The sequence below is a fragment of the Vidua chalybeata genome, chromosome 3 (genome assembly GCF_026979565.1).
Source record: "Vidua chalybeata isolate OUT-0048 chromosome 3, bVidCha1 merged haplotype, whole genome shotgun sequence".
Taxonomy (NCBI): Eukaryota; Metazoa; Chordata; class Aves; order Passeriformes; family Viduidae; genus Vidua; species Vidua chalybeata.
Genome location: NC_071532.1, coordinates 13,441,433 through 13,454,313, shown reverse-complemented (window position 1 = coordinate 13,454,313; position 12,881 = coordinate 13,441,433). Strand labels below are relative to the sequence as shown.

The 12,881-nt window shown below is 38.8% G+C and overlaps 1 protein-coding gene across 2 annotated transcripts in view; it reads right to left on the bottom strand.

The window, feature by feature from the left end:
• Positions 1-12,881, bottom strand: part of HEATR5B (HEAT repeat containing 5B) — a 52,796-nt gene that overhangs the window by 39,509 nt on the left and 406 nt on the right. For both annotated transcript variants that reach the window (XM_053937435.1, XM_053937434.1), the window contains exons 2-11: positions 10,574-10,740; positions 9,946-10,157; positions 7,952-8,060; positions 6,870-7,019; positions 6,196-6,367; positions 5,694-5,851; positions 4,477-4,726; positions 2,840-2,995; positions 1,184-1,434; positions 619-730 (exon numbers count right to left, since the gene is read on the bottom strand). In XM_053937435.1, the coding sequence (XP_053793410.1) occupies positions 619-730; positions 1,184-1,434; positions 2,840-2,995; positions 4,477-4,726; positions 5,694-5,851; positions 6,196-6,367; positions 6,870-7,019; positions 7,952-8,060; positions 9,946-10,157; positions 10,574-10,699 (1,696 nt within the window). In that variant the 5' untranslated portion in view covers positions 10,700-10,740. The remainder of the gene's footprint in view (positions 1-618; positions 731-1,183; positions 1,435-2,839; positions 2,996-4,476; positions 4,727-5,693; positions 5,852-6,195; positions 6,368-6,869; positions 7,020-7,951; positions 8,061-9,945; positions 10,158-10,573; positions 10,741-12,881) is intronic.

The following is a 12,881-nucleotide window of genomic DNA, read 5'->3' as shown; positions in this document are numbered from 1 at the left end:
ATATTGCAAAATGCATCAGAACTTTATCATGTTTTCCCATATAAAAGAAACTCAAAACAAAACAGAAAAGAACAGCACTGCTGCACAATTTAAGAGTATACTCATAAACTCTGAAAATGCAGCTTGTGATACTTCTGTAATGGCAGATACAAACATTAGGCTGTCTTTTTTAAAAGAAAACTGAAGGGCTTTTAAATTGACAACACTTCTACTCAGTGCTGTTGCCTATCTAGAGACACACATGCAACTTGCTGGAATGCTCACTGGGTTTCATTTACTGCCCATTTCTTCCACACCACAGTATTAAGGAAGGAAAGGGTATGGGTAATTTTGCCATTTCAGAGAATGACTAAAGGCTGGGTTTCTAAAAACAGAACAGAATTTTTTTTCAGGTATGATGCCTTCTACCATACTTCAGCTCAGCTAAATACTAATATTTCACTTCTCCCCAGCACAACATTGCTGAAGGAAGTACACTTACACTCTGCTTCCCCTGTATAAATACTCTTCTGCTGGATAATGAGCCCATTATGTGTAAAGACCATTTGCCAGACTGGATAATCAGAAGTGTTGGACAAGCTTTAAAATAAAAAGAAAAATCAAACCATTTTTACAAACCTAAAGTCATAAGTGCTCCAAGTAAAAGCCATCCAGCTTGAGTCCGCTGCAAGGAGAGCCTGCTGTTCTGCGCAGCAGTTCGTAACAGATCCTCAGCAATACTGACCACCATCTGCACCAGCACCAAAACACAGGGGGTTTTAGAAACATAAATGAAGCCACTGAAAGCTACTTCTACTTGTTCACTCTTACAGACTAAAGATGTGCTCAATTCATTTGAATTGACCTTCCATAAAGAATGAATGCAGATTACATTTCATGCTGATTAGTGTTTTTCACATGATAACACAGCCAGTAATATTCTCTTCAGCAATTATTTCAGCAATTTTTCAGTATTTCAATTTCTCCTCAGCAAATTTGAAAGAGAAAGAGAGGAAAAGAGCCATTAAATATTGCAACTGAGATTCTAAAAGCATGTGCTCTGGTCACTACTCTTGCACAAGGCATAAGCTCAATTTCAATAATGCTTTAACTCATTAGCATGCCACTCATTTTGCAAAGCTATTACTTGTAGATAAAAAGGTATCTTTTAGTACACTCACAGATGAAACACTCACTATCTCACCTTTCCTTTGGCATGAGGAATGCCTAGAGGACACTGATGCACACCACCTAACAAAGCAGCCATTGCAAAACTGTAGCCACTAACAGCTTCAGGGGAGGTCTTCAGATTGTTGAGTCTTTCTGCACATCTGTCTAAAAATGGAGTCAACTGAAAGGGCAATGCCACAGCCACACACCGCAAGCACCAGGCAGCAGCCAGTCGAGCAGCCATGCTGGGATGAAGAAGAACTGAAGTTACTGTCTCCAACAGACCTACAGGAACAAGAGGTTGCAGTCTTTAACTTATGATGCACTTTTTTATATACATATGCTTTTTAATATACATGGATGAGTAAACTGAATCAATACTAGAGAGCCAATGTGAAAGTTAAGAAAGAACTAAAGAACTTGACTTTGCTGACTTTGCCTTTTCAGGAAAGATGGTACTTATTACTAGCATTATGCTGCTCCCCATCAGGTTTTGTCAGCAAAGGTTGAGCCATCAGAGCCACAGCACTGACTCCTACTACTTGAACACTGAAAAGAGGCAGCAGTGCTATATAAGAGAACAGGCACTGGATGAGACAATTCCCATAGTATTTTACAGATTGCCAATAACAGCAACAGTAGCAGTTTGGGTTTGCCTCACATTGTAGCCAAGCACAGGCTGTAGATGTCACTGACAGCTGTACTCTGCTTTTGACATGGTGCTGTTCCCCCTGCAGCAAGTTTATATCCTTCTACACTCTCCCTCTCCAAACTTCTGTAACTACCTAATCCCACTTTCTAACTGCACCCTTCACTCCAATTTGTCTCCAGATCACCACTTTCTTTAGTCAAAATCTTGGCAAACTTCTACTTCAAAGCCCACACTGCTGCTTGTTTTCTCTGGAGCTATTGAACAACTTCTACCTGCTGAGTTCATGGCAGCTAACAGAAATAATACTGAGCTACAGTCCCCTCTGTTCTTATGGGACACAGCTGCCAGAGGGAATAAATATGAGCAGTCTTCCCTACTCCAAAGCTGGCATAAAATCAGTATGGGAATAATGCCATATGCAACAAGACAACAATCTATATGATGAAATGCCTGAAGAAGCTCGTTCTTCCAGTGGAAAAAACTTAGGCCTCCACTAACTCAAAAAACATAAAGCTGTAACTCTACAGAATAAATGTGGATTCAGATATTGGAACAAACAAGAAGAAAATCCCACACAAACCCTAATCAACTTCAGCCAAAGAACTACTTCTTTTAAAGGGGCCTACCAACAGCTTCATCTCGACAAAATACTTTTGCCTCTCCCCAGAAATTTGGTATTTAAAGGCAATGTTTTCCAGGAGCAAATATTTCTGACCTTACCCAGCAAAACAATGTATTTCCTATAAAACCATTATTGTAAACAAACCAATACCAAAAATCACCACTTCACTCACCCTTAGAAAGAGCTCCAGAAAGACTCCAATCCAAACAGCTGTTTAACACTTGGTCAAACTTGAACTAAAGTTAGGGTACTACACACAATGAGGTGGACAAATGTAGTTATCTGGAGTACTACAGGAAGTACCAATTTCATAGGTTTATTTCTTTCATATTCATTTATTATTTAATTAGATTTGATGATATTTCATATTCATTGCTCAAATGCCTCACTTAATCTATTTCCATTTATTTGCATACCAATAGAGGGTTCTTGAATAAGAGGAGATGCAGTGGCATTCAGACTCTGAACCAGACTACCCAGTTCCTGGAGGGCACACACCATTACGTGCTGGCTTGCAGCTACATCAGCAGCTCCTGATTTATTTTCACTGTTAGCATCATTCACTACTGCTTCTGCAGAAAAGAAAACAAGAGTGTCTTGCTTAACTACCACTAGAATCCCACCTGAACATTCACAGGACAGAAAGTGACAGTTTCATTTTGACATCAATCCTACATTAAAACAAAACCACAAGTCTCGTCATAGTGAGAACTAACAACACATATTCAGCAGGGAAAGAATTTTATAGCTATCAGCCAAACAGTTGTCCAAAGACCATAAAAAACAGATGCCCAGCAGTTACTATGGATAACAGAGCACTAAGAGGTAGGATAAACAGCGTAACTGTATGTGTGTATCTATACACAGTAACAAAATATACAATCTTGACATATCTAGGTTCTGCATACAAATTTGCATGCATGTATGTTCAGTGAAACTAAAAAAGAGACCTTGAGTAAATAAATAATCACAATTTTTAATCATCTCAGTGTTATCCAATTGAGTTCCTTAATCCCACAGTATGTTCTCCTGCAAAACATCCCAGAAGCAGCAACTATCGCTTCAAAAAGGGATTTCAGTACCACCTTAATGTTTGTGCGTCTACTACAGAAGAAATTTAGAGAATGGTCTGCTGTATACGAAGGGAAGCAATTATTATCAAGTAAAAACCCTTCCCATTTTTCATCATATTTATGAGAAATCCTCAAAAATATGGAAGTTCTTCAAACTATGCAAATACACAACTGAATTTCCTGCAACTTTGACAAGGTGGCAGGAGGAGTATTTTCTGCAACTGTTTCCTCTCAGAAGCAGCATTTTCAATAGACTTGTTTTCCTGGAAGTAGTACTTATGGTAAGGAGAAAACTTTTAAAGTTCCATCCCTACCCCATAAAAAAATTGTTACGAGAAGAATCTGCAAAAGTTTCTAAATCAAATTAATTTCCATTTGTTAAACATTGTTTTAAACTCCGATGGATGTCAGCAGAAAAGAAAGATATGTTTGGTAAATAAAATGATGAGTATTTCCAATTTACTCTTTTAAATCTCCAGCATGAGCTACTTCCTATCATAAGAAACAGATGCCAAGAGAGTTTTGTTAGCCCTCTTAGTGATTCCATATTCCACAAAGTTTTGCAAAGGGGTCATATTCTTCATTTTTATCACAAAATCCAATTGGATATTAGTATGGATATTAGCAGGGCAGACACAGGGATCTACAAGATCTTGACCTACAGGATTTTTTACACTGTTAGTGAAGAACTCTGCATGACTTTCAATACAACCTATCCCAAGATAGATGGCAAATGCATAGTCTTCTTCTCCACTTCCATTCTAGGCTTTTGACAATGCATTTGCTTATCTGGGATAACAAGCCAGTGTCATACTATCACTTTTGAAGCAGAACTCAACCTTTGAATATTTGAAACAGAAAGTAGATGAACTATCACTTCCCTTAAAAACAAAATTAAGGGAAGAAAGCTGAAAAATGGCTGCCTCAGTAAAATGACAGTAACTTTCAAGTGGTCTTGAATGAAGAAAAATGGTTCTCACCCACTGCCTTCATTTGTTTACCAATGGCTTGACATATTTCTTTGGCAGCTGCAATCTGTGCTTTCTCCCCCAGCAAGCTGCCCACAGTTGCTCTCAGGATAAACGACACACATCTTCGAGAGTAAACAGCCTCCACGTGGGTCTGAGTTGCACGAGGATGGGAGACCAGATCAAGCACATGGGACAGAAACGTTGCAAAGTTGCGCTCCAGCCACTGCCCTCCCAGTGTTGTAACAAAGACAACGTAGGCCTGCAGATCCAGAAGTCACACAGCAACCGATTAAAACAGAACCAAATGACTATGTGAAACTACAGCCAGTCTTGAGCATAACACACAATGTAGCAACACCAGTTAGCAATAAGCAACTCTAACCTAATGAGGTTACTCAGTATAAAACAATTCATTACCCACATCTTTGCTGCTGAAACCCAACTTTCTCCAGTAGCAAGAGTAGCCCTTGTACTGTGATGTGTAAAATACACTTTGGATGACAGCAAAAAAATCCGATTCATTGCTTTAAATGTGCCTCTTTCTAAAAAAGTTAAGAACACCATGTAAATAAAAGCAACATCAACGTGTTCCAGTTCACAATGAAAACCTGGAATATTCACCAAGTTCACCTGAAAAAGGCTGAGAAAAAATAAAGGGTTTCACAGAATAGCCTATGATCAAAGAATCTGGATTCCGGGAAGTTACTGCAGCATACTGAAATACACATCAGCATGAGAATGTCTGAATCTGAAGAGATGCTGCCACCACCTTTCTCTCTCAGACAAGAGGAGCTTCCACATTCATCAGATTTCACCTACTTATGAGAGATATATGGAAAGAAGAAATGTTATTTAACTAATCTGAGCTGCAGCTGAGAAGGGAGCCACAAAAGGATAACAGAGCATCCTCTCTAAAAATAAACAAAATTTTAAAAAGGAACTAAAGTCTTTAACATACTAAGTTTTCAAATATTTTTGCAAGTTAATCTCACCAATGTACACTGATCAAGTAAGTTTTCCTTAGCTCATATTTTAATCTATTGTTACTGCATATCAATAGTAGAAGAAAGTAGATAGGGGAATGATATCTCATGTACATCTCACAAAACAGAAGAGTCAAATTAGACCTGTAAATTAACTTACACAGAAATACAGAACAGAAATGTGCATTTTTCCTATGAAAAGCTATTATGTATAAATTTTACTTCATTTAAAAAATTACAAACCTGGGTAACACCAACTCGCACTTCCCTATTGACAGATCCTCCTACTTTTAACATCTCTCCACCACTCTTCAGGAAACCAGAGCCCCCTCGCAGAAATCCTGTGGCCATGAGCTCCAAGACCTCCTCAAGTGTGGCTCTCTTCACATTTTGCCGCATCACTTTTTAAAAAGAAAAGTAATGATTTGTTCCCAAAGTTCCAACCAACACAAGCAATGATCTTGAAACCAGACTTACTAATTCAAAACTGACTTGCAAAAACAAATCTACCCAGTATTTCAGAAAAAAATTTACTTGGATGCTTAAAAAATAAGCCACTTCTCCCAGGTGATTTTTGATAGTTTGCTGTCTTTTCTTTGTATGACTACAATAGAGATTCTGCACTCTTTTTAGCTTATTGATTGTGAAAACAAACAATCCATCTACAAGCTTCCATCTACTAACATGGTACTGAAGGTGCAACTAAGTCTGCCAATGCAGACATGGAATCCAGAAGGACTCATACCTGTTGCTTGTTTTGGTATCAGTGCTGTAGCCATGACTGTCCCCAAAAGCTTTGACACCGCAACTCGCACACCATAGTTTGAGTTTTCCAGAGCCTTAAAGCACAGTGTTGCAACATTCTCTAGTTCAGCTGTCCACATGAACACTGCTTCATTCTGTAATTCCAGCAGACACTGTAGGAAAAATAGACTTGCTAAGCACCAGGAGACCATTCTTATATTTTATCTAATTATCAGACTGCCAACATCAGGTTTATTCAGAAAATATTTTAATATGAAAGTTTCAAGAATTAATTTACAATCTCCCACATGCCAACTATCTTAGCTGAGTAAACAATCAGAAGAATCATGGAAGAGGCTAATACATAAATTAAAAAATTAAAGGACAGCTCTACACAAGAACCATGTTACTAAAAACCTCTCCCACTGAGGCTCACAGATAATATACTCTATCTCATATTTTTTTATCAAGTGGGAAATACAGTACTACAGTACCTGTGAAATAAGTCAAATGTCTGAGCCTGCAGTGTAAACTAGTAAGGACTTACCTTGTCCAACTAATTATCAAATTTCCCTTCCTGAACAACAGGTCCCAGTTCAACCGCAGGTACTCCCCAGTCACAGCACAGGAATTTCTGTTTTTTGTTTTCTCTGTGACTGGTGAGAAGACACCCACCTTAGCCACTGCACACCGCACAGCCATCGATCTGTCCGTCAGCAGAGACCGGGCATTCTTATAAATATCACGGTGACAAGAAGCTGCTGCTCCTCCAAGTCCATTGAGGACTTTCTGCAAACTCATCAGGATTTCACTGCGGCCCTGAGACTGCACACACACAAAAACATTGATGCAAAAATGTGGACACAGCAGTTACATTAAGAACCAGGTGTATACTTACACATTTTCCTGCTTCTATGCAGGAATGTTTTTGCAAATATTGAAAATGGAGGCATATATAACTGATATGTAGCTGATTTTAAATAGAAGTAAACACCACACAGCTTTACTTAAAAGTCCCTCAGTTGTGACATAAATTGAGCCCAGGCAACACAGCAAACCAGGTCTAGATAAAATGCTTCTGCACTGCCCCACTATTTATCAACTACAGACTTGGGGGTAAAAAAGAAAAAGCAGCTGATGAGAGAGAATGGGAAGCCCAAGTAAGTTAGTAGCTTCATGTTATACCTGCACACAGGCAGGTACTTAGAATCTGAGAGCACACACACATTAAAAAAAAAAAAAATCACACAGGTACAACAACACAGCTGAAGAAAACAGCTGCCACCACAAGATCCACACAGTCAGTATTCCAAGTTGTCCCAACAGAGCTATTTGCATAAAATCAGACCCACTAACAGCCCAGGATACATTCTCTCAGTATTATGACACACTCTCTTTTCAGGGCACAATGTATTCTGCTCACATGCAGAGTAACAGCTTCCCCGCAAAATTTAAGTATTCATTATTAATTTTTAGCAACTAAATGTTTATTCAGAGTACATGGGCAAAAATCCTCACACAGTAGTTAGAAATGACATTTCTGAATTTTAATTACTGACTCCACTATAAAGTAACTATTACAATATTCATATGACAAAGTATTACCTGTCTGCAGTACATCTGAAACTAGCTAGGTAAATGATTTGCATCCTTCAGTGCAGAAGAAAAACCATCTAGGTAATTTGGCAAACACCACTGGAGGAAGCAGGTTTCAGTTTAAAATTAAATTAAGACCACATAAATAAACTGAAACTTACCTCTGCACTTTTCAGAGACTTTAAGAGATTATTCACAGTTTCTGGAAAAGAACTACCCAGCATTCTCCCCATTTTTTCATAAAATGCTCCAACACATGCCACAGCAGCCCTATGAGAAAACAGAGGAAAAAAGTACACATATTAATGTATTATCCAAATGAAAACAAATAGTTAAATAGAAATGTATGTTCTAATCAACACTGATGAATAAAAATCTATTTGCTACTTATACTGGCTGTTTAACAAAGTCTATTTAAATATGTGGATATTCTCAGCTCAGTCAGAGAGAAAGAGAAAGGTTTTCTAACCAGGCAAGAGCCTGGGAAACAGTTGGGAAAGAATGTAAATAATTCTCTAATCTATCTTGTTGTTCACATTGTTTATAGATATGCTCTGCCACTGCACGTCATTCACTGCACACCAATGGTGTGACATGTTTTTACTCTAAGACCAATGAAATGAGTCTTCTCGATGTTCTCTATATATAGAGCAGTATATTTGAAATAAATCAGAGCTCATTTTCTTTGCCTTCTGATCTGGAGTTCTCTGTTCCCGTCCTGCTCGACAGCAACATAAATATTTTTTTGTTTACAAAAAAAAGCAACAGAAAAGTTACCAGCCTTTAAGAATACAAATGTATTTGAAAGGGTATTACTATAGGATCTACACTTCTAGTGAAAAATTCTGGAGAAGACAAGATAGGCCCAAATCTCAGCAAGATTAGGGTTTTGTGTTTCAATAAACTGTCTCTTTTCCAAACATCTGCAAGAAAGCCACTAGCCTGTAATAAATCCTGACATATTTTTGTAGATACTGAATTATGGGGTTTTTTTAAGACTAAGAACTTAAAATGCAGAAATTATTGCACAATGCAGGAAAATCTCTTGCACAGGCACTGTAAAATCTCTGGATCCAGTTATTTACATGTTTTTCTTGCTCTGTCATTTGAGATTAGGAATATTTAGTTATCACCACATTGCAGTTATATATACAAACTGTTCTAGGACAATCACAGAAGCAGCTCCTGAAAACATGCACTTTTTCATTACAAATGAATGACGCTTTTTTAAAATCTCTAATTGCTGGCTAAATACTTTTTTAGCGAAGTTACATCACAAACTCATTACAGCCTCCCCTTTAATGGGCATGTGTCCATGAAAAAACCTTCTGGACTATGACTTGGTAGCATAAATTTCAGAGCATATTCTAGTAGAAAACACTTCCCACTTACATAAGATCCTCACACAGCTGCAAGAGCTAGAAATAAGAGGACAGTATCTGCCCAAACAGTGACTATTTCAGATTTTATTGTCAAATCCTATTGTTGTCATAATGTCTGAAGGTAAGACCAAATTTGGATTCACTAGACACCAGGAACATATGAAGCAGTACATGGGAAAGTACCAAAAACGGTTTCAATTGAAGCTGTTTGTGGCATTAACCAAATTCCCATCAATGGGACTGACTGCTCCTATGACTAAAGACAAACTGGATCACACATCCATGCACACACATATCCACATGTAAAGAATCTGCTTGAGAGACCTGTGCAGCTTAGCATGCTAGGGGAATAGAAAAGGCTACATCTGATAGGGGAAAAAAAACTTGAATATTTTGTTACAATTCTCTAGGCACAGATAACACTCTGATTTGACAATCTGCAGGTTCCACCTTCAATGGGATACCTGAGCACTAATTCCACTGGTGGAATGACTTAATGAATGGTTATCCTCTCCATGCCATAAGCAGGTGAAGAGTCACCTTGCCTAGAGAAAATCATTTCACTTTCACATAGACATGTATGTGTCACCTTTGAGTCCTGCCCTCCACAATCTTAATCCAGCGCTTTTCTCTGCTATCTATATCAAGCATATGTAACTCCAAACAACCACACAAAATATAAATAAACATAGCAGGAACATATATAGGCAGATTCTTCTGTAATATCCAGGACCACTTGGCTTAAAAATCATTCCCCTTTCCCCAGAACATACAGTTTTGTGGGCAGGTAGGCTGCAGTATCATCTTTGCTCTTGATGATGTCGTTACACTTGTCAAGCGTCTGAAAAACAGTAAATGTGTCTCCAATGCTGTAGAGAGCAGCGAGATTTTTTGCAAGCAGCTTCCGTGTGGGTGGCCCAGGGGAACTGCTGATGAGTCCTGTTAGCTGTTCTACAAGTTTCTTCTGTTTTTCCTTGACATCTGTCTGTTAACAGATCAAAAATAAATAAAAGTAGTTTAATCCACTGTGTTGCTTCTAATACCCAGAAAAAATCTACAAGAAATGGAAGTAAACTTTCTACCACTCCCAACTGTATGTAACTCAGCAAATTGCTTGTCTCAGAGAGATATGAGATACATTCAACAACAGCAGAGACAGATGCTAACTGCTCAGAATTAGCCACTGTCCTATTTAATTTTTACTTTTTAAAAACACTTACCAGCTGCCTACAATTAAACATTTAAAATCTAAAATTAGCACAGAGACTCTTCAGGCTGAATCTGAAACCATACAGGTACCATCTGGCTATTACCTGTAAACTTTCTCTGGCATGAAATTAATACAAATGCTTTTTAAAAGAAAGTTTATTTAGAAATAAGGGGGGGGGAACATTAAATTACCTTGTTAGCAGCTACCAGCACTTTATCCAAAAATCTCAACCATTCAAAGATAAAAACTGGTCTCTTTGCTTCTGTGATTTGAGCTAATGCTTCCTCGTTCAGTAACAAACTATGAGCCAGCTCCATAATGGGTTGAATTCCGATTTTATTGTGAATTTGTGTAGAAACTATAAAATAAAAATATAAATATTAGTATAAAGTATATCAGTACAAAGCTTTGAAAACCAAATTAAAATATTCAGCTTGCTTAGACTTGTCTTAGCTAAATAGTCCCACATAAAAGCTACTCATATATTTACAAACTAAGTCCATTCATTAGTATTTCAGGGAACGGAGCTGTTAACTGTAAAAAGAGCACCTACAGGCAATTTCAGGGTACAAACTCTCAGCCAAGAAAAATACACCAAAGTTTAAAGAAGGTAAAGGAATCATCTCACTGTCCCCACTTACATGAAAAAGGATTGTCAAGTCAAGACCTTGAGCACACGCCCAAAGCTGGGGCATGAACCTGGCCCCCTTCTCAACATCCTTCAACAGCCAAGCTGAGAAGATGAGCCTACCACAAGCAGGAATTTCCAGGCAATGCAAGTTTGGGAGGAGCAGGAACAGGGGTAGGATTTGGCATCACTGACCTAAGATTTCCCTGATCCCATTAGTCTTGCTTTAAGTGGTGGACAAGCAAGCTCCCTGAAATCCAGCAAGCCTTAGGAGTGACAGCCTAGAAGACAAGCAGCCAAACTACTGCACATCTCCCCAGCAGGCAAAATCCTGCATCTGAAGCACTGGTGATCCTGCACAATCAATGGGGGCTGGCATCAAAGCACTACCAAAAGCATACTATCGGTGTAAGCAAACACTCTGCCAACTTCATCTTAGCAAACCACCTAAAGAAAAGTGTAGCTATTGAATGCAGAGCTGACAGAAGAAAAAAACCCCATAAAACTTACTTAAAATCACAATATTAAATCAACCACCTTCAGCAAAAAGAAACCCAAAATGCAAAAAAGCAACCCAACCCCAAAACCTGAATACAGAGATGCTGAAACTAGGATCCCAGGCAAAACAGAGAAAGCAACATAACTACAGAGTCTTATGTAAGACATCAGCTTTCAACAGGCATCATCTTTTGACAGCTGCACTGCTCCACTTTTGCTCTCAAGAGCTCACAGCTGCTTCCTCAATCATGGTCAAACTCAACAAATTCTTAAAGTCAAATGAAGTGGCTTAAATTGATTTTTTTTAAACACTCCCCAAATGAGACATTAGTAAAGTGACATATTAATGCTGTATTATAGTTCTAAATCCACCTTAATGATTTGGTCCTGATGAAACTAAAGCATCACAATGTCTTTAATGTTAAGGTTCTTCCCTGCACTTCAGCACTTTTCACTGCATACAGCTCCAGCAAAGGTGGAAGAGCCACGTATGGAAGCACACACAGCCCTCCCTAACTCCTCCAAAGACATTTTCCATTGGGTTTTTTTTGGTTTTTTCTTTACGCTTATAAAGAACTGAGAAGACATTGCCTGTCAGTAACTCAGACATGTCACCTCAAAACACCTTTACATGAGAGCAGAGAGAGATGGAATGAATGATGGCACTGTGATTCTTTGGATATCATCCCAGAGATCTGCACTTCTTGTCACTCCTACACAGCACATAAATACCATAAGCACTGTTGGACAGCACAGCTCATTATTCCTTTTCCTCCCCACATAAAATGTTTCATTTGCCTCTGGCCATAAGAGCCATGGACACCTTATGCACCCTCCCCACACTCCTGAACCGCTTCACCTAAAATGTAGGAAACACAGGCTCTAAGTGACAAAACCTGCACATACACTCAGCTGTGCTGGAGAAGCACAAGGCACCAGACACGAGAACAATTACACAAATATTCAGCTGACTGAAGAGTCAGTCTAACACAGAGCTACTATGTACACAATCAACGCTCACTGGCACTGGCCAAAGGTTTGCTCCAAAAAGCAGTGAGAAGCCTACCGAGTTCCACCGATCCTGGCAAGGATCTTGCTGTGAATGTTACAAGAAATAAATACACTGTGATCTCACGGGATGAAGAGCCAAAGCCGACCAAAGTCAACCAGCAGCCAGCGAGGTATGTTGGAGCATTACAGAGATACAAAATCGTTCAGAGGTACTAAAATTCCTTTCCATTCCCTAGCTGTTTTCCTGTGGCTAAATCAACTACTTATATCTTCACCACGCGTGCACTTCAGTGAAGTGAAAAAGCCGAGAAACAGGCAAGTTTAGGCGAAGTCGCACACTCCTGAAGGACTCCATCAGGTGA